The sequence below is a fragment of the Dermacentor silvarum genome, chromosome 3, assembly GCF_013339745.2.
Source record: "Dermacentor silvarum isolate Dsil-2018 chromosome 3, BIME_Dsil_1.4, whole genome shotgun sequence".
Lineage (NCBI taxonomy): Eukaryota > Metazoa > Arthropoda > Arachnida > Ixodida > Ixodidae > Dermacentor > Dermacentor silvarum.
Genome location: NC_051156.1, coordinates 75,028,105 through 75,050,616, shown reverse-complemented (window position 1 = coordinate 75,050,616; position 22,512 = coordinate 75,028,105). Strand labels below are relative to the sequence as shown.

Genomic DNA, 22,512 nt, shown 5'->3' with positions numbered 1-22,512 from the left:
GAGATGAAATCGTCGCCGCGCGCCGCTGAACGCTGTATGTGCGAGTGAAAGGGCTCGAGGGACGCGCGCTTTCACGGGGTGTGAACGCACGGCGGAGAACAAACGCGCGTCTGTGCCGTGCTCCCTTCAGGGCTGCAGAAGTAGGCGTCTCTGTCCTCCTTTACAATCACCATATATGTAGAGCAAACGCGCCTTCTTCTGACGCACGAAAGGCCGTGGGGGGGGAGGGGGGAGGGAAGGGAGGGGACGTTTAGCTGCGGCACCAAGGACCTATTTATATCAGAGGCTCCGGCAACAGTCACCAACGCCGCACGCATTTTGTGCGAACGTGGGCAAAACGCCGACGGCGTCGACAACAGTTCCGCGTGTTGCCGGTGCTGCTGCATGTCCAAGTTTAACAGCTGATAAAGCTACTATCATTACTCCGTATAGCTCTCTACAAATTTGCTATCGCAATTGATGCTTCGCCTTTCAGGTGAAACTGCGACTTTTTCGACCAACGTTCGCCTCACCCGCTAGGCCTCAAGTAGGCTGAACACGACTACGTGCCCCTGCGCCGGCGCGTCCCGCCGAGGCGCCGATATCATGCCTGAGGCCATGGTGGAGGGAGGAGCAATCACTCAAGAGGAAGCCAGCGCGCCTGGCTGGATCGAAGCAATTCGACGTCGAGCAACATCTTCAACTACTATCACCGGCAGCCAGCCGGCGCCCGCATTGGCGCTGCTAACCGGAGCTGCGACGAGGGTTGCAGCCGCCAGCCGGCTCCCCCCGCTGCCAACGGATCATCACGTGTCATCGTCCGTCCCGGAGGTGGACTGGATGTGCGTAAGTGCAACAAGCTTAAGTTCTTACAAGCTTTACTATTCGCTGCACGACTCCTGCCAACGGTGGCAGAGGAAGATATCGTTTGCACTAAGGACACACAGAATATCTTTGTGATCAGCACGTCGAGCTTACAAACGGCCGAAGCGTACGCTAAAGTACGAGAAATTGTTCTCATGGAGCGAGCACATCCAGTATCCGCTTACGCAGTCGCCTCTGGCACCACCAGCCGAGGCGTAGTCCGAGGCGTCGACGCTGATCTTCCGACTCAGAGCTACAACGCCTGTTCGTCTCATCACACAACCGCACGTAATGGGGGTACGACGAATCAAGGATAGAACCACCATCATCCTCCTTTCGACGGACTTAAAGTCCCCAACTATGTGCGCTGTGGTATGCTTCTGCTGCGTTGCACTCTACAAGCGACAGATCGACACCTGCCGCAACTGCGGCCGAGTCGGGCATCGACAAGACGTCTGCCCTACCCCATCTGAGAAAGTCTGTAAACACTGCGGTATCCAACCCACCGGACCCGACCATTTGTGCGTGACACCTAAGTGCGCGTTGTGCGACCAGGTCCATATTACGGCGCGACCACACATGCCGAAATCGCTATCAAATCCCTTACGTCGTTCGACGCCGACGCCGTTGCAGACGCCGGCGCAACAACAACCAACAGACCCAAGGAGGCTCGGCCAAGCAACAGCCGGTACCCAAGCAACCAGCCCCGAGTCAACCGACGAAGCACCTGCCTACCACCACCAAGAGTCCGACTGCAACACCTACCTGGCCGACCGAGTCGCCGGTAAAGGTGAGACTCGCGGTTCCGCGCGCACGGGCAACTGCCACAGCATGAGAAAGATGAGATTCAGAGCTCAAACGCGAGCTAGCGTTTCTGCGCAAAGAAAACGCAGAATTCAAAGCACTTATTCGAAACCTACAGCAGCCGAGAGAAGGCGTTGTCGAGGCACCGACGCCTGCCGCTCCGGCAGTTGAACCCGCCCCCCTACCTCGTCGAACGCCAATCGCGCCGCGATGCTTCACGTGGCCGAGAACCCGGCCGACGATTCCGTTACTATGTCTAGCTTCATGGAGGCCTCGCCCGCCTCCGCGCAGACATTGCGGCAGACCGAGCTGCCGATATGACCCCACACACCCTCCAGCTCACCGAGCTCCACGCGCGGTTACAAATATTAGAAGGACAGCACGCGGCGTTTCGTGCGCCAACCCCTATGCAGTAATCATGGCTAACACGAGCAATCTTGCAATTTGGCAATAGAATTGCTTCAGCTTTCCCAAGAGGAAGGCAGCTTGCAACAATTCATTCAATCTAGCGCCAATTGGCCTGCCGTAATTCTCTTACAAGAAACGCTAACCGCCGACCCCATTTTGCGTGCCTATCGCACCGAAGCGGACCATCGAGCGGGAACGGGAGGGATAGCGACGCTCATCTCCAAGAAGTACGCCTATGTTCTCCACGAGGTCCGCCCCGATCTCAAAGACAATACATTATGATAAGTTAATCCCAAACTCAAAGCTTTGACCGTCAATCTTTATTCTTAACATATATAGTACGCCCAAAAACACGCAAACTACATTTCAGGTCCTCTTTCAGCGCGCAAGGAAAATTGCAGGGGACCACATGCTCATAATCGCGGGAGACTTCAATGCCACGCATCCAGACTTTGGATACCGCGGCTCTTCCCGTAAGGGCACTGCCCTGGTGTCACAAATGCACACACATAGATTCACGCTCCTAACAGATCCCACTTCAGCCACACGGGTAGATAACTCGGTTACGCGCGATAGCGCCCCGGACCTCACGATGGTTAGGCACGCGGGACAACCCATGTGGACTGACGTAGGTGAAAATCTGGGCAGTGATCCTTACATTATACAGACGGTGTCATAATGTCTCTACAAACAAAATCAGACAGTTTTGCATTATGGACTGGGATCGTTTTCGAGAGCTCAGGAAACGCGACAACACTCACTACGAAACCCTAGCAGAACTCCTCGCACGACTCACAGAGGACGTTGCAAATTCGACTCGGGACGTTGAAACCGAACTGGAGGTCGAGCGCATGGATAGCCGGCTAGCTCACCTACTCGAAGCTAAAAAATCAGTGCACGCGAAATGGCGCACGCAAAAGCTCAATCGTAACCTTCGTAAAAGATAGCTGAACTCAATCGTCAAATCGAGGCACATTGTCGTAATCTAGAGCGTCAACACCGGGACGAAGTTTGTAACTCTGTTGATGGTCAAATGAGAAACGGGGCCAAATGGAACCTGTTGAAACACTTACTAGGTGATAAACCTTCGAAAGCATCCCAACAACTCACGATAGACAGACTAATCCACAAACTCAAAATCTCGGGTAAGACCGACACTCAAATCACCGACGAGCTAGCTGCGTGTTACCTATGTACCGAACCTAGCTCCCTATCTGATTACCCGCCTGCCCCGGACGCTACGGAGGAGGGTCCACTAGGATCGCCCTTCACTTGCGCCGAGGTTAGGCGTCCTCTCCGAACTCAACTGCCGCTCGGCCCCGGGTCCCGACAGCATACAGAATAAGCTTCTTAAAAATTTCGCCGAGGAGTATATAGAACTTCTCACCGAACACATTAACAAAATCTGACAGGTAACGTCCCGACAGACAGGTAACGTCCCGCCTACATGGCGCGAGGCAACCGTCATACTTATCCCTAAGCCGGGTAAACCCTTAGCGCTAGGCTCACTCGTCCCATCTCGCTCGCGTCCTGCGTGGTTAAGGTGGCCGAACACGTAATCCTCAAGAGAGTCACTAAATTTGTAGAGGAGCGTCAGATTCTACCGATCAACCAAATTGGCTTTCGCCCGTCCATGTCCACGCACGACGTAATGCTGATGCTCAAATACTAGCTCGTGGATAAGATCACCAGATCACTAGAGCCATCCTAGCGCTCGACCTCGAGAAGGCGTTCGACCGCGTAAACCCTCTCACATCTTCGACTCGATTCGCGAGGCAGGATTAGGTAACGTTTCTACAACTACGTTAGCTCGTTCCTACGCGACAGGACAGCTACAATCCAACTCGGCTCGATGTGCTCGAAGCAGTTCAACCTGGGACCGAGGGCACACCCCAAGGGGCCGTGATCTCTCCGTTATGTTCAACCTCTCCATGCACGCTCTGTCGCGACAACTCTCACAGATCGACGGCATTAGTCACGCCTTCTACGCAGACGATATCACCGTGGGAGTACGAGTGGCAGTGACGGCCATATCGAGGAGCGACTGCAAGAAGCGGTCAACAAGGTACAAACGTCTTACGGCAGGCCGGTCTCTCGCTATCGGCAGAGAAATCAGAATTACTACTCTACCGCCCGAAATACAAGACGCGCAGAGACACATACGCGGAATCACGTCCTGACGGGACGGTACACCGATCCCCACGGTGGACCAAGTTCGCATCTAGGCATGGTCATTCAAGCCAACGGCCATAACGACACCAGTGTCACTCACATTTCAAGAAGGCCGAAGCAATGGCTAATTAATTAACAGAGTAGCTAACAACGCGGGGGACTGTCTGAGGAGAATCTCCGCAGACTGTTCCACGCGTTCCTCATGAGCCACATCAACTATGGCTCCCGCCTACCTGTGGCAAAAAGGAGATGTACGCCGTCTCGACGTGATCATCCGCCGGTGCGTTAAACGGTGCTCGGGTTACCGGCAACACCCGCACGATGAAGCTCAACGAGCTAGGCATTCATAATACATTCAACGAAATCGTAGAAGCTCAAAAAGTCTCTCAAATTGTAAGGCTGTCTTCCACTGAAGCTGGGCGACGACTGCTAGCACACCTCGGGCTCCAATCTCCCGTAACCCAAGAAAGCCCGCGACAGCTCCCCGAAGAGCTGCGCGCGAATTTACAGTATTCCCGGTACCCCGTAACATGAATCCCACATAACGTGGGGAGACGTCAGGCACGGGCGCGAGCCCTACTCAGTACCGCAGCCGCCATGGAGGATAACGTGGCCTTCGTAGACGCAGCGCAGTACGGACATACGGACCACTTTGTCTCGGTAGTAACAAACAATCAAAGGCGAACACTTGTCGTCTATGACTTTATTAAGTGCGAATGCACTTCTTAAGCGACCCCGAAAACTCCGCCGGCATCCGCGCTCCTCCTCCTCTCCCCTAGCAACGCGCGAGAACGAGAGAGCGTCTGTAGCAACGGCGCAGCGACGTCACGCCCCACGTGACTGCGCGCGCTCCGCCCTCCGCTCCGTGGCTGCGCGCGCCCCGCGCCGGCTCTGCACCGCTCTCCGCGCCGTGACGTTACGGCGCGTTGTGCAGCTGGCGCCTCCGCGCCGGCTCCTCGCACCCTCTCCGCGCCGTGACGTCACGGCGCCATGCAGCTGGTGTGCCTCTTCCCCCGTTAGATTTGCACTCACCCTCGGCCGCCGCCTCTCCCCTCGCGCTGACAGCTCCCTCCTCGCCCGGTAACAGCCCCTCGTGTGCGTACTCTCCCCACCGCTCACCCCCTCTCCAACCGCCTGGCGTGTTTCGCTCCGCCGTCACGTGTTGTGTGTGTGGCGCCGGCGCGTCAGTCGTGCTCTCTCGCTGCCGTCTCCTTCGCTCGGCTCTGCAGTTTAGTCGCGCGCGCCCCCTCATAGCATCACCCATGCTTCGCACTTCCTCATACTCCCCTTCGGGGAAATGCGGGTTTTATTTTTAAATTCAAACGCTGATCGTGCCGAGCAGTTAGCTGTGGCACTAGCTCCGCTGCCACCGACCGCACCGCCATTTACACAGATTCGCGCGCAACCGCACGGGCCTCATGACGGGCTCGGTTTGTCGGAATCCTCGCGCGTTCTCTCTGCGGCCAATTGGTCAGACAAAAGCACATCATCTGGTCCCGGCACACGTTGGCCACACGTACACGGAACCATCCTTAATTGCCAACGAGTTGGCTCATTCCCGGCGCGAGTCTCACATTCCACGTCGGGGAGAACCACTCAGAGGCTGAGACGTAACTAGGTACTTCAGAGATCCGTTGTTAACCTTTATACAAATCTGCAAACATTACCAGTTGGAGCGCCGGAATACCCACTCCCGCACCCACCTTTAAGCAGAGCTCAGTCTATCACTCTACGTCTGTTACAGACGGAGGCGTATGCATCGCCTCTAAAATGTTCTAAATACATGATGCATAGAGCCGGGGCCCGCCTGTGGCCACCCCAAATGTACCTTACAACACATGCTGTGGCAATGCCCTACGTTGCGCGAGAGCAGCGAGTCTCCCTCTACGGAGGCGGACTGGAACTATCTTCTCACTAGCCAAGACAAAGAGACCAGCTTAGGGCCATCCAGAGGCCCGCGACATGGCCGTGGAGTTTAACCTCCCCGTCCCGTCGTGGAGTGGCCCACCGGTGTCACCCCCTAACGGTGGTCGAGCGCCGCCTCCGATAATAATAAAGTTCTTTGCCTCCTGCCTGGTACAAGTGAGATAATTATCGCTGTCAGCAGACCGATTAACTAAAACTGAATAATTACCTTTTTTGTTGACTGCAGTAAGTTCGTACGTTTGTATTGTAAAGTTAGAGGCAGTTAGAGGCAAAACTTACAATACTTGGAAATCAGCTGTCACTTTATTTGCGTAGCCCAGGCAAGGACCATGACCTCCGGAGTCTCCGCTCGCGCTCTCCGCTCGCAGCTGCCGCCATCGCTACAGGCTGCGCGGTCGCGTGTTACAACAGCGGTTCTGGGTTCTTCGATATTATTTCGCCAGCCGAGAGGGTAAGGGGGACAGTTTCTCTTTGCCAATGCCTACGCCCCGTTGTCCGACTAAACGCCACACGCAAAGCTGCGTCACATCAGGGAGGCTTTGCGTCGATCCTAACTCTCTTGCATGCGTAATCATACGAACGACAACTGAAATTTTGAGTCGGATATCTCGGCGCACAGACACGCTAAAGAATTCTTTCAACTGATACTGTGTAGAAACACAACTGCCTCTAACATTACAATACAAACGTACCCACTTACTGCAGTCAACAAAAGTTATTTATTCAGTTTTAGTTAACTGGGCTGCTGACAGCGATAATTATCATCTCACTTTGTACCCGCCTGGCCACATAACTTATTTGGACAGGTGGTCTTCGCGTGCCTCCCAGTGCTTAATTTTAGGAAAACCATAAAACTTAATTTTGAACACCATGTAGGTGGTCGAGTGCGAGTCATTGCAGTATCGCACAAATTTTTATCAACCACGGCCTATCCTGCATATAATATGAAGGCAGACACGGTCTATTCGAGAAACCTTGTCGAAAAGAAACTGGTATTGTTGCATGTGTCTACATGGAAGTTGAATCACAAATTGTTTATGTATCGCTTGCTTCAAGCCTTTGTTTAGGGTTTTTTGTAAATTTTGGAGGACTTTGCTTTTTACTGAAAGGGCTTTACATTACTAGAATTGTAACATATCCATTCTCTGTAAAATTGCGCATTTAATTATTTCGTGTTCCGACTTGTAGTTATAACATTGTAGAACTTGCATTTCTTGTTTTTTTGTTATTTACCTCTCACAAATTACTTCCTGTGGAGCCTTTGAGGTACGCGCACGTAAACAAATAAAGGGCCACTTTAATGTAATGATTCCTCTTGGAAATAAACTAATGGTATAGGTTTCTTTTACAAATGAATAGGAAACATTTCCATTCTATTTCTTTCCTATCTACTGCTCACGCTGGCCTATCCTGGAGATGATGTAGGCGGAGCACCACTTGCTCTACTGAAAAACAAGAAAAAAACTCCATTCGAATAGCTATATACATTATCCTGGCGAAGCAACGCATTTCATGTTACTGTTATAATTCTCATGTCAATAATGATGCTTTCTAAAATTTGACGAGAACAAACGAATGAAAAATGTACTACTATTCTAAACTGCTTCAATGATGCTCTTTATTGTCCCTTTGGTGTTCGCTTTAATAACCTCACTGCAAGCGGATTCAATGTGACTAGATTTGATGCAAAGAACACTTGTGATGGAGGCAATAATTTTTAACCCCATGTTTTGGTCCTCCCTCAACTTTTCCGTTAAATTATTGCTTGGTCTTGCTGAAATAAGCAGTGAGACAAGCTCATTTCATGGTAATTACACAAACCTAATTCCTTTGTGAAGCTAGTATAAATGCCAAATATAGGCATTACAACCTTACACATTTCCCTTTTGAGCAGACATAAAGCTTAGGCTTAGGAGTTAGGATCAACAGTGAATACTTCAGCACTTTCCGTTTGCAGATGACATTGTCCTATTCAGCAACAATGAGACGAATTACAATAAATGATTGAGGATCTTAACCGATAAAGTGTAAGAGTGGGGTTGAAGATGAATATGCAGAAGACAAAGATATGTTCAATAGCCTGGCAAGGGAACAGGAATTCAGGATCGCCAGTCAGCCTCTAGAGTCTGTAAGGAGTACGTTTATTTAGGTAAATTAATCACAGGGGACCCTGATCATGAGGAAGAAATTTACGAAAGAATAAATTGGTTGGAGTGCATACGGCGGGCATTGCCAAATCCTGACTGGGAGTTTCCCACTCTCGTTGAAAAGAAAAGTGTACAATCATTGCATTTTACTGCTGCTAACAAATGGGGCAGAAGCTTGGAGGTTAGCAAAGAAGCTCTAGAACAAGTTAAGGACCGCACAAGAGCGATGGAGCGAAAATCTTAGGAGTAACGTTAAGAGACAGTAAGAGAGCGGTATGGATCAGAGAACAAACGGGGGTAGCCGATATTGTAGTTGACATTAAGCGGAAGAAATGGAGCTGGACAGTCAATGTAATGCGTAGGATGGATAACCGGCGGACCATTAGGGTTACAGAATGGACACCAAGAGAAGGGAAGCGCAGTCGAGGTCGGCAGAAAACCAGATGGGATGATGAAGTTAGGAAATTTGCAGGCGCAAGTTGGAATACGCTAGCGCAAGACAGGGGTAATTGGATCGCAGGGAGAGGCCTTCGTCCTGCAGTGGACATAAAATATGGCTGATGATGATGATGACTCCGGTCCGAAGGCGAGACTGTTTCATCAGATTTCAAAAGCGTGGAACTGGCTTAATTTCTTATTAAAACGGATACTCCAATCGCAGTGCGCGTACTAGCGCTGACCAGCTTATGGGCAGCCTGGGCGAGCTACGTCACGTAATGAGCGAGCAAACATAAGTTCCTGCGAAAAGCGCGGTGTGGCACAAGCTTATTATGATCCCGAAATTTAAAAACGCTGCCATCCCGGCGTTTTCATACGACGCCACAAGGTGGCGCGACGCGTCTGAAATTGTTGAACGACTTCAGTCTGTTGCCGGAGGCGATCTCCTGGAACCTAGCTTATAACAGCGTCGCTGTAATAAACATGAACTTCATGTTGCGTGACATCTGCATGCATAAATGGAGCAGCTCACGCACCTTTATTCCAAGTTGAAACATGAAACAGACATTTATGACTTCAAATATAGCGTTATTGGACAAGAGAACTGTATCTCCCCATAATATTGTATCGAACATGTGTATTTAACAGCGCCTATACTCCTTACATACTGGAAAAAGTGCGGTAAAAACGCAACCAGTGCAGTTTCCAGCACGAGCGAGGGAACTCCAGCGAGAACAGTACATACAGCGCGCCCCAGCGTCACAGCTGCAAAACCAGCGTCGGACCCAAGCTCAAATCTAGCGATCTCACCGATGTCCTTGTGATCTCGCATTGTGAGCACTGTGAGCGCACTGTGAGCGCCAGCATCCCCAGTGCGATCGAGTGTCAAAAAAACGAGCTGGTTTCACACTGGCAGGCACTTGAAGACGCAGTTTTTTTTTCAATAGGAATTCCTTAAATGAAAAGTATGCACAGACATGATGAAGAACCAAGGAGACCATGCAGTGTCGCGTTACATTCAACACAGCTTAACATTTTCCATCACAGGGAATAGCAATGAAGTTCCCGGAAAACATGCGCTCACCAGTGAGACCACTCTAGACATTCGTCCCAGCAAACCATGCTAGTTTGCCCATCATCTTTCTGCTTGCAGAGGCCACAAATCCAAAGCTTGTTCTGCTTCTTTACAGCAACTGCGAGAAAAAGAAATTTAGAGATTTTGAAAACACGAAAGCGTATAGATAATACTAGAATTGCTTTCTGGGGAATTAAAAGGCCTCATGCGCTAGGACTGAAGCATTTTTTAAAGTTTCGGTAAGGATATTCTGCAGTCTAGCAGAGCACTGGGGAGGGCTTCCGGACAAACCTCTAGGTCATCCTCCTGTAGGACGTACGCACCATCCACTACACTAGCACAGGCTCTTGTCGATGAAGCCTGTCATAGCACTGAATAAAGTGTACTAGGAGCAGATGAAAGTTAACATAGGACTCAAATACCAGAATGCAATCTTCGTTACATTTTGCTGGTTCTTTTCAGCGCAGGGTGGACTCTGCGTCCGCTGCAATGGCTTTCAAGTTACAGCCGCCCGGGCGGGCACGCGCGGCATAGGACGCTCCCCTCCCCCCGGAGCCTTGTGGCCCGCGGCAGCGCGCGCAGAAAGAACGCCCCCCCCCCCCCCCTCCGTCCCTTCCTACCCTGCTCTGGAGCGTTGCGCGCAACTGGAAGACGTATCGCTTCCTTCCCGCTTCTCTACCTTGCTTCGCGAGATTGAGCAGCGATCGCCGGCTCACCCTCGCACGCTTTAATTCACTCGCACATACAGCGGCGCGGCGACGATTTTATCGCCCGTGGACATTATAAGGCACATCATGGCGACGGCGGTGACGACGGCAGCAATACGCCTGGAGTGTCCATATAATTTCTATCGCAATAAAACAAATGCCGCGCCGATTAGCGTAGCCGGCGTAACACGTACCAGCTAGAGTTGAAAACGTGCGCGCCCACCACACAAACTGGAAGTGTGCTTCAGGTTTGAATACCAGCCGCTGGGCTCTATGGGAATGCCTTGCGTTGCATGTAGGCTCCCTAGCCTTACTCTCTGCCAAGCTTCCAAACATCTATTCGGTTTTTCTATAATTGATAGAGCATATGTTAGAGCCATACGATGCGACCTGTAAAACATGTTACCTTTAAAAGCCGCGGTTCTTGCTCTGAGTAGTCTGCAAATGTCATCTGTATACAAATCAGCATTATCGGCATCTGTAACAAACAGGTGCAATAAGAAATATTTTGATGCATCCTTCATGTACCTTAGGTTAGAACCTACGAAATTATGGCAAACATGTCTGAAATATGCTGTTGAAACGTTTGCCGCTAATGAATGCTGAAAGAAGGTAGTATGATGGGACGTGGACACTGATTTTTAGTGAAGCTTTTAGTGCGACTAGGAACACTACATTCTACCAGATTTAAGTGTAGAAAGAACTAGATCATCGACGGAGTTTCTAAAAAAATTTGTTTAAGCGAGTGCTCTCGTAACAATGCTGCACGCTTGCAATGCTAGTAATAATCGCATTCCTGTCTTTTATGTCAAAACTTTTTAAATACAAAGTATTACAAGCTTAGGCTTGATGTCATAACACCAAGCGATTTGCTCATGCCATGAGCCCTGTGTGTTGGGTTTGGGATTACCTTATAAGAGCAGTAGTCGTAGCCGTGCACACAATCCGTATTGCTACTGCTTGCCGTAACTTATATGCATCGCAAACTGAAAACCTCTATGGGAAACATAGTAGAGTTCAGATAATAGAGATGCTTTTACAACACTCCCAGGCATAGCCTTTGTGCACTTCCAATGCTTGCCTCAGCGTGCCTCCGCAGCCTCTCCCTTACCATAGCACATGACGCCGGTGCTTGCTTCGTATGCAGACTTAGGCTACTCTTTCGGCGGCGGTCGTTGACAATGACGGACTGATCGACACGAAACTTCGGCCAAAGTTTCAGGGAGCATGTGAATGTCGCTTATTATTCCTATCCAGCTCATTACGCTTTGTCGAAATGATGCGAGCCGTCGTAAGTTGCGCGTAATTGAACGCTGGGGTAGAAATTATTTTCTAAGACACAGATTTGCGTACTATCTCCCTTCCTAAATTAATTTGATAACTATCTATTGCCTTGGTTATTGTTTTGTTTCTTTATTTTCCATACCCCTTCAACCACAGGTTGTGATGTTTTTGGTTCTGTAAGGTATTTCGGTGCGATCTCATCGGGTTATATATTTGCCGGATCGCTCATGAGTATGCCTACTTGCACATTTGTTTTTTGCCACGCTCTGAGCATAAAACATAGCTGTCTTGAAGTTTTGTAGTTGCTCATAAAAGAGAGGTAACATGGCTTATTCCTCCTTTGCCTTGTGTTCTGTGTCGAGACGTTCAGGTTCGTTTGAACATTCGTACGTACGTTTATATAACAACCTATTGGTCGGTGTACTCACTAAGTATAAGTACGCGAGGAATTCAGGGCAAAGAGTGTGAGTCGCGGTATGCTTTCGTGGGGGAGGCTTGATATTCGTGGTTTTCCCCCGAGAGTCATAGTTTCGTCCGAAAGCCGAAGCATTGATTGTGATAGCAAACCAGTGGACAGCAATGCGAAGTAAGCATAGTAGTTTTATCGGCCGTATGAACTTGTAAACATAGCCATACTAACTAAATTAACAAGCATGCATGGTGGCACGCGCGCAGAAGCAAACATGAACACATATCACACGATGACCGCGGAAACTCGCTGTCAAAACGCTGGAGTGAGGAAGCGCGCCCGAAGCGAGCGAACTGACCTTCGTGCTGCGTCTCGCAGCAGCGCGAACTAAGCGGCGAAAACACAGCGGCGGCGGACCTTGCCCCCGCCGCAGATGGCTTTGAAGATATAGCCGCCCGGGCGTGCGCGAGGGCGTAAATGCCCCCCCCCCCCCCCCCCGTATCCTCCCCGCGGAGCCTTGCGCCCGGCGGGCACGGGCGGCCGCTCGGCTGCGCCACGGTGTAAGAACATTTAGGTGTTGAACACTGCGCGCACGCGAGCGCCGAGAATAAGTTGGGCACGCGCGGACGCACGAAGTAGCTCTGCTGCGAGCCGATAGATGGCGCCGTGGTCAGCGGTCCCAGCTTAGCGGCCCCGGCGGCTTGACATTGCTCTGCCTCCCCTAAATAAAGCTCCTCATAAGATTCGCTATCTATGCTGGTTTCGTTAGATGTCGAATCTTATGAGAGCTTCTATATAAGTCCTTTGGTTGGGAGTTGCCTTTACGAAAGCTAATTCAGAACTAATTGGAATGACTGACATCCTGCATGTGATGGCTGCGGATGCGAGAACATTGACCGTTGTACCGTTGTCCTCAATTTGAAGCAAGACAATCTATGATCAACGCATTCAGGAGACTAGACGACGATCGTCCTCTAAGTGTTCAGATTATAATTATACTAAACACCGTCCCCACCGATCATCGGCTCAGAAAGTAGTGCTTTCTGAGAGCGTCTGGTTTGCACGAGCGCCTTTCACTCTATAGTACGTCCGTGCACGTCACCATACCCCCCACCCTTTCTCTCTGTCTCCCTTCCCCCAGCCAACCAGCCTCTGTAGTGTAGCCAACCAGCCTCTTGACTGGTTAACATCCCTGCCTTCCTTATATCCCCTCTCACTCTCTCTGGTTTTCCTTGAGCAACTTACGAAAGAGATCCCAGTCCACGTACTCATATTTCCAATTAGTGGTGGTGGTTGTGTCTGTAAGATGACCTCAATTATATAGTGATCACTTCCTAATGCTCCTGCAGAATGTCCCCAACCTTCAATTCTCCGAAGAATGTTACATCCAGGTTGTATCTCTGGTAGTGGAGGTACGAGTTCTGGGGGAAGTTAGCATCTGTAATAACAACAAATTTAGTTCACTGGCCGAGGTTGCTAATTAGTACCCTTGACGCTCTGATTACCATAGCCCCATTCTTTGTTGGGAGCGTTGAAGTCCCCAGCCCTACGAGTGGGGCTGTATCTTCCTTATTGGAAATGCGGCGCAAGAGGGTTTCAAAATCCCTTTTCCTGTCTACCGAGAGCTATAGACGTTGACTATAACCACGCTAGATGCTTTTATTGCGATAGCAATTATATGGACACTTCAACCGGATTTCTGCCGTCGCCGTCGCCGTCGCCGTCGCCGTGAGGTTCCATATAGATAAAATCTTCACCGCGCGCCGTATGCCCGAGCGGAAGCGTGCGGGGACGCGCGCTATCACAGAGCGAACGCACTCAATCTCCCACGCGCAAGCAACGAAGCGGGAAGCGAGCGCCGGAGGGAGCGGGGGGGGGGGGGGGCACTTCTACTGTGCCAACAACCGCGCTCGTCGCTCGACCGCACGTCTCTTATCTCTCCCCGCGCAATCAAGGAAGCGGGCAGCCAGCGCCGGAAGGAGCGGGGGGGGGGGGGGGGGTGGGGGCGCACTTTTCCTCTGCCACAACCGCGCTCGTCGCTCGCCGCACCGTCTCTTATCTCCACACGGCTCTGACCTTTATGCACGCTCAGTTTCCGTTGAAGCGATAGACGCACGTACCTTCGCCCGCTGCTTGCTGCTGCCAGCGTTTTGACAGTCGTTGTCTGCAGTCATTCAGTGTGATCTATTCATGTTTGTTTGTGCGCGCTCACACCACGCTTGTTCATTCAGTTAGTAATAGTCGGGCCACACATTTCCAACGCACGCTAACAAATGCTGCCCGATCGGCAGTGCAGCGCTACAGGTGTGTCCCTTCGCACGCGCGCTGCCCACGGGAAGCGCTTCTCATCAACACCACCGTTTCACACGCGCCTTCTCGTGGTCATCGAGTCTCTCTTCATGTCGGTCTACTTACGCCGCAGCACACCTGCTTACTTAATCAGCTCATGTTTACTACAATTCATATTGCTACCAAAGCCGCTCACCTTACATCGTATGACATTGCTGTGTTGCTATCGCATTCATTCTTCGCCCTTAGGGCGAAACTGTGACATTTTTTTTGTTTTATTGCGATAGCAATTATATGGACACTCAAAAGCAGATTTCTGCCGTCGGCGTCGCCGTCGCTGTCGCCGTCGCCGTCGCGTGAGGTTCCGTATGACGTCGATGGAATGAAATCGTCGCCGCGCGCCGAACGCTGTATGTGCGAGTGAAAGGGCGCGAGGGGCGCGCGCTTCACGGGGATGAACGCACGGCGGAAAACAAACGCGCGTTCTGCGCCTTGCTCGCTTAAGGGCTGCAGAAGTAGGCGTCTCTTTCCTCTTTTACAATCACCATATATGTAGAGCAAACGCGCCTTCTTCCGACGCGCGAGAGGCCGTGGGGGAGGGGGGAGGGGGAGAGAAGGGAGGCGACGTTTAGCTGCGCACTAAGTGCCTATTTATACAGAGGCTCCGGCAACATCACCAACGCCGCACGCATTTTGAGCGAACGCGGGCAAAACGCCGACGGCGTCGACAAAGTTCTGCGTGTTGCCGGTGCTGCTGCATGTCCAAGTTATACAGCTGATAAAGCTAATATCATTACTCCGTATCGCTCTCTACAAATTTGCTATCGCAATTGATGCTTCGCCTTTCAGGTGAAACTGCGACATTTTATTATTGCGATAAAATTATATGGACACTCCAAAGCAGATTTCTGCCGTTGGCGTCGCCGTCGCCGTGAGGTTCCGTATGACGTCAATGGAATGAAATCGTCGCCGCGCGCCGCCGAACGCTGTATGTGCGAGTGAAAGGGGGCGAGGGACGCGCGCTTTCACGGGGAGTGAACCCACGGCGGAGTACAAACGCGCGTTCTGCGCCGTGCTCCCTTAAGGGCTGCAGAAGTAGCGTCTCTTTCCTCCTTTACAATCACCATATATGAAGAGCAAACGCGCCTTCTTCCGACGCACGAAAGGCCGTGGGGGGAGGGGAGGGAAAGAAGCAGCGACGTTTAGCTGCGGCACCAAGTGCCTAGGCTCCAGCAACAGTCACCAACGCCGCACGCATTTTGGCGAACGCGGGCAAAACGCCGACGGCGTCGACAACAGTTCTGCGTGTTGCCGTGCTGCTGCATTCCAAGTTTAAACAGCTGATAAAGCTACTATCATTACTCCGTATAGCACTCTACAAATTTGCTATCGCAATTGATGCTTCGCCTTTCAGGTGAAACTGCGACAACTTTTTCAAGATGTGTTTCGATCATTTGTTCTGCACCAACCTTGTACTTGGGAAGCTCGAAAGTTTCATAGGAAGTACCCTTTCTAAACAAGTCGCTATTCCCCGACCCCCTGGAATGATTAAGATATCGGATCTGTAGCCCGGTAGAGATATATCCACCTTAGCTAGTGTTTCTTGTAAGATGAAAACGTGCGGCTTAACTTTGGCCGATCTAATGAGCTGCTGCAGGGAAGCCTTGTGCCTTCGGAAACTCGCACAATTCTACTAATAGATTTTTATGTTATTGCTGTCGTTCGCAGCCATTATAATACCATGGGTTGACTACCCGAACCCCAGAGTCGGCGCTCGGGCTATTGGGCCTTCCTTGACTGCCGATGCAGTCGCTGCGTTTGCCTTTGCCTTAACTTTGGGCCTTTCTAGTTGACTCACTTTAGCATCTAGATTGGTGGTGAGCTCCATGATTTTCTCCAGAGTCCGTCTATTGTTGCTAACCTTGTGTATATATACTGACTTTCGGGTTTGGGGGGGGGGGGTGCCTCACCTTCACCCATCTCCTCTGCCTAGTGTTTCTAAGTTTTCCTCCTCCGTTTCGTTAAAGGGAACATGGTGAGGGCTTTACGTTTGGGGTTGCCGGCCAGGGGTTTTGAAGCCTTCGTCTCCATCTGACTACAGGGTGTTTCGAACCCTTCTTTAAATGATTTGAAAGCTTCCCTGAGCTCAGACAGTTCTTGCCTCAATTTGCGATTTCGGATTCTAATGCCAATATTCTGGGACTTGGCTCATGTTCCGGCTGTACCCTACCGTTAGTGCTCCTAGACTTTGCCCTTGTCGGTTGTCCTGGTTTCCCTGGGCTTACGTTCTTGACTCGGTTGGCCCAAGTTGCTCTTTTGGTCGACTGTGAACGGGACCTCGATCTTGCCCCGGCCCTCGAGGTTGGGAGTCGGCACCTGAAGATTCTCCGTAGCTGGGTTGTCCTCTGGTTCGAGAGCGCCCTCTGTAGCGCGAGCGCCCTCGTGAGCTGAAGCGCCCTCTCGTGCGCGAGCGCAAGTTGGCGCCATTTTCATGCATCATCCCTTTGCGTTGGGAATCGTCGCTCTAGTCGGTCACCTGTGCGTAGCGCTCTTGCTGTCGTTGGCACCTTCTGCGCCTGTGTCTCACGATGTAAGGCATCTGGAACCTTTGACTGCACCTTCGGTCCCCGGTTGGGTGTGCGCCACCGCAAATGGCACACTTGGGATCACATTGATGATTCAGGTAGGGAAGTGATTCAGAGCCCCTACACTTTCTAACACTTCTAACACATCTAACCCTCCAGGAACCCGACAACGGTGGTGCACGCCTCGGCAACGCTAGCGCCAACTTCCCCGGTGCGACGGTCAGGTTTTAACGCGAGTTGCTCAATCGGAACTTCGGAGCCAGCTGCAGTGTGTGTGATCGGTTGTGCTTCGAGCACAACGTGGTGCTCGTCAGTACAATTCGTTCGGAGGAACACCAAAGAAATACACGACAAGATTCGCTTACCCCCATTTCCTCGACAGGGGAAGGGCTAAATTTGTTTTACGCACTTCGTCTGAGCGTTTCTTGCGCAGTAGATAGATGTAAATGAAATATTTGGTACTCGATTAAATATTCAAAGCCACTCTTCCTAACATCCCAAACCAGTTCAATTATAACATTAGAATATTCAATTATCTCTATGTTTTTGCGATAGAAATTATATGGACACTCCAAGTGGATTTCTGACGTCGACGTCGCCGTGAGTTTCCGTATAAAGTCAAAGGGCGATAAAATCGTCGCCGCCGCGCGTATGCTGTATGCGCGAATGAACACGCGCGAGGGACGCGCGCTTTCACGGAGAGCGAACGCACGGCGGAGAGCAAACGTGACTTATTCAGGCGTGCAAAAGGCCGTGGGGGATGGGAGGGAAGGGGGGGAAGGGGGAGGCGACGTTTAGCTGCGGCACCAAATGCGTATCTTGCTACCGGGCGCAGAACTGGCGACTCAATCTGCCATGCGAAAAGAGGAAAGCGGGAAGGTAGCGCGGGGCGGGGGGGTGCGGCTTCTACTCTGCCAGCAACTGCGTATTGTACATTGCGGGGCTGCGGGCTGTCGCGCGCACGTATCTTAAAAGCGATCTCCACACCTCTTAACTTTGTATTCGCTTTGCTTTCGCCGCTCAGTTTCCGTTGAAGCGATAGACCGCACGAACCTTCGCTCGCTGCAGACACGCTTGCTCCCGCCAGCGTTATGACAGTGGTTGTCTGCGGTCATCGAATGTGATCTATTCATGTTTGCTTGTGCGCGCTGACACCACGCTTGTTAATTCAGTTAGTAAGCGAATGTGTCCAAGTTTATGCAGCCGATAAAACTACTATCCTGACTCCTTATAGATCTCTATTAATTTGATATCGAAATTGATGCTTCGCCCTTCGGGCGAAACTGCGACTTTTTAAGGCATATCTTGGCTTAACCTTGGCAAATCGTTACAAATACTTCACAGCAAACTGAATATTCCCCAAGAAAGTGGGGAAAAACCCATCTTGAAATTTGTCAGTAGAGGGGACACTATTTGTCTATCTGCTATTTACAACTAGGAAGGATTTGGAGTGAGGAGCAACGGTGATATCTAACTATTGGTTATCAACTGACACAAAAAAATAATGGTAGCAGTAGCAAATGTGCGTAATATCGAGAACATGCACAGAAAAATCATGCTGAGCCAACGCACTTTGGGAATCGATGTAAGGAAGCTTTCTGTGTTTGCTTTGATTGAAGATAATTAGCGGTGATGCAAACAGCCAATATTCATTTCTTCAGCGTTTTGTGCAATACGAGAGTGACAAGTTTATGTTATACGTGACCTTGGATAAAACACTGCTGCGGTTCGGCGTAGTACGTAGATCACACAGCGAGACGTTTGCTTGACGTTGTAGCGCGCCATGGTTCATAACCTTAGAGAAGGTTAGCATTCTCATTCCCTCACATGGCACATCGATCGTGGCAGAAGTGTTAAACATTAATTCAATTATGGGGCTATACGTGCTAAAACCACAATCGATTATGAGGCACGGCTTAGTGGGGGCTCTTTTTTCGGGGCTTCATGGAACCACCGCGAGAGCAACTTGGTTAGTACGACAGAAAGTTCCTATGAATGGGGCGCATAGTTTCGCTTACGTGCTACCGAAACTAAATTCTGTAGGGCATGTTAGGAAGCCGCGGAATGTCAATCTTTTACTTCAAAATATCAATATTTTACTACAATAATTGATGTGTAAAAAACTAAATAACTGAATTGCTTTGACAATTTTCAAGGAATTAAGTGCATCTGAAAAAAGAGGGGGTTTGTTAATGTATCCGCGCCAACAGCATCGCCGAAACTTGAATTTGATTCCGCAAGGTTACACAAGTCCGACAATTTGTCGCAATGCCAACACGTGCACTAACAGAATGCAACTTTACTGTACACAAACAGTTTCTCTGAATTTAGTTTGTGATTGCAAACCCGTTAATAAATATGCTTGATCCCTCTTTCATAGGATTTGTTAACACGAAATGAGACTTTCGTGCAGTGCCGTGAGTGATTGAACTTCTTCGTTATATGTCCGCTTTTTTTCTTCTTTTTTAGGTTGTCAAGTTGCTGTGCAAACGTTGCTTGTATGAGAAGGTTATTTGACATGTATTGTATTGAACCCTGTACGTTGTAGGTTAGACCCATTCAAGAGCTAATGAGTAGCCGGCGCCTTATTTGTGCGTCAACATCTCCTTATATCATATCAATAAAAAAAGTGCGTGTCTTCGCGGAAACTGTTGCATGCTTTTTATAAGTGGGGAATTAAGTTGCAAGTAGCCATCAGCGGCGCCCTACCACTGCACAGGGATCCTCGACAATTGCCATACATTCGAAAGTTGTCGAACGACTCGAAACCGCGCAACATCCCCAAGAGACACTGCACAACACGCGCTGGAGCACTGCACAATCCATCATAAACCACAGGCGTTCGCAAACCGTACTACAAGCGAACTGAACGGGTTGTTAGTAAATCGTTCGCGAACTCACGGTCCGCTGCAGCGAAAGTCTCGCGACTCGACTGCGACAGCACGCATACCTAATTCACGTGTTCGGTCGATTCGACAAGAAAAACTTATTTTAAATGACTGTCTATGTTCAGATATAATGGCCAGTCATCCATGCGGCCGTCACAGGCTTTAGATATTTGCAGCGTGGGGGATACCTTGTGATGAAAGTGCACAGAGAGCAAGCGCGACCGGCCCCGCGAACGGAGAATCGTTCGCCTGAACCGTCGCAGTTGAACCGAAAGCGCCGAGCAGAAGACGCGTCCCATAAGCACTTACGAGTTTACGCCTAACCTATATGGACCCCCGACTACATCAGTGACGGCGGGAAGCTAGGTGGAACGAGAGTACGGGCACAAGAACACCACATACTAGATATGTTAACCCTGCCAACTACGACCGCACGAACACCAAGGCAGTAACCACAGTTCTGGACAACACACTCCAGCACCTCTATACGATGCCACAACATCACCGAAGCCAAAGAAACAGTCATTCCACTCGCTTTGCCCACGGCTACGGACAGAGATGATCTCTCACAGTTCTGACGAACTCTTAAGCGGCTTACTGCAACTGCCTACAAGGGCGCATCAGCCAGCCTGCCCTCGGTATCATCCCGAGCGCGACAGACACTGGCGAGGATCTTAGCACACTCCTTCGAAGGCTGGCTTTTGTCGTTTTAACAGCGGAGCTGTTTAAGCCGGCCTTAAGTCCGTGGCGCGTTAACAGAAAATATGGGCCGATCCTGGTGGTTGGGCAGAAATGGTCCACGTGCAATGGAACATACTCCTATGAACTAGCGAAGCTGAGCCTGGCTAAGTCTAGCTAAGCAACATTCGGACTAATGAAGCTTTGTCAATCATCGATAGCCAATCAATAGCTAATCGAAAAATCAATCAATTCTCGAAAATGCTGGGGATGATTTAGTAGTGCTTAGCCTAGCCCAAATACGTGGCCAATACCTTGCGATAACTCGCCGTGGTTGCTCAGTGGCTGGGTGTTGGGCTGCTGAGCACGAGGTCGCGGGATCAAATCCCGGCCACGGCGGCCGTATTTCTATGGGGACGAGATGCGAAAACACCCATGTACTTAGATTTAGGTGCACGTTAAAGAACCCCAGGTGGTCCAAATTTCCGGAGTCCCCCTCTACAGCGTGCCTCATAATCAGATCGTGATTTTGGCAAGTAAAACCCCATAAATTTTTACCTTGCGATATACCCAATCAATAGCTAGATAATGGATCAATAATTAAATTCTGGGAAATGATGGGCATGACGTGTAGTGCTTAGCCTAGCGGAAAAGCCAGGACTAGCTAGGTGCCCGTCACTTCCGCTGTCTCTTTAGCATTGCGCCTCCAGTTCAAGCTACGCTAATTTTTTTTCATCTCTTGCAAATAAAAACAATCACCAGCCATTCCTAGAAATATTAGAGCACTGGGGACGCAGCAGCCAGTCAGTTTGCAAAAATCACCAGAAGGCTCGGAAGGCGTGCGACGGCCGCTAACCACGCACGTGTACCGCGGCCGTCGGAGGTCAGATAAAAAATGGCGGAGCGTGCCGTGAAAACTGGTTTCGCAGCGGTTTTGTCGGCATTGACACCTTCAAAGAACGTCGCCTGAAACAATGCTTTGGAACTGCGCCAATTATTGCATCATTACGCGTTGCCGTGAAAAGACAAGGACTTGCGAGTGGAAGCACTCTACCGCTTTGAGCATTTATACGAATGAGACAAAACAGAATTCGTACCAAATTTCAACTAGAGGGCTACCTATGTAAACGAAGGATTTCGTTTCCTAGTAATGCTGGCAGTGTGAGGCGAAAATGCTCAGTGCTTGGTGCATGCAAACAGCAGTATGTAGTGCCAAAGTATTTAAAAAAGTGCATCTGCTGCTGAAGGGCAATCGCCTGTCGTAGATTGGCCGCTGAGGAATATCAGAATAGACGAATAAAACAAAAATACCTGTCTGCTAACGGGGCAGGCCGCCTGTGACTTTTTTTTTACTTGCTAAAAGTAAGCTGCCTGCGTTCGCTTTACGCTCGATGAAACGTCGCTGTTAGCGGTAATAAGTGAGAATAATGTCATGGAGTTCTTGACTAGCAGCGTCAGCGAAACTAGGTGCGCAGTCAGAAGTTAGACGCCTTAGAGGCCTGGCTCGGCGTCTGCTGCTACACAGCAACATTTTGTAGCTAGTAAAGATGTTGAAAGTTCAAGTGCAATACGGTGAGCTTCTGTTGTGTCTGCAAAATGAACGTCTTGCGTTGCTAAGCACGAGGCGCGGGATCAAATTCCAGCCACGGTAGCCGCATTTGGATGAGGCGGAATCGCAAAAACGGCTACGTATCATTCATTGGGTGCACGCTAACGAACCCGAAGTGGTCGAAATGAATCCGGAGTCCCCCACTGCGGCGGTGCCTCAAATCGTACCGTAGCTTTGGTACGTAAGAACCACAATTAAAATTTTCGTTCAAATAACGACGAGGTAGTTTGTCCACGCAGACGAAAGGCGT

At 50.3% G+C, this 22,512-nt stretch overlaps 1 protein-coding gene across 1 annotated transcript in view; it reads left to right on the top strand.

Annotated features, from left to right (window-relative positions):
• The first annotated feature begins 585 nt into the window (after window positions 1–585).
• Window positions 586–22,512, top strand: part of LOC119444485 (xyloside xylosyltransferase 1-like) — a 49,764-nt gene continuing 27,837 nt past the window's right edge. Inside the window, exons 1-2 of the mRNA XM_049664618.1 lie at window positions 586–821; window positions 1,477–1,633. Coding sequence (XP_049520575.1) covers window positions 586–821; window positions 1,477–1,633 — 393 coding nt within the window. The remainder of the gene's footprint in view (window positions 822–1,476; window positions 1,634–22,512) is intronic.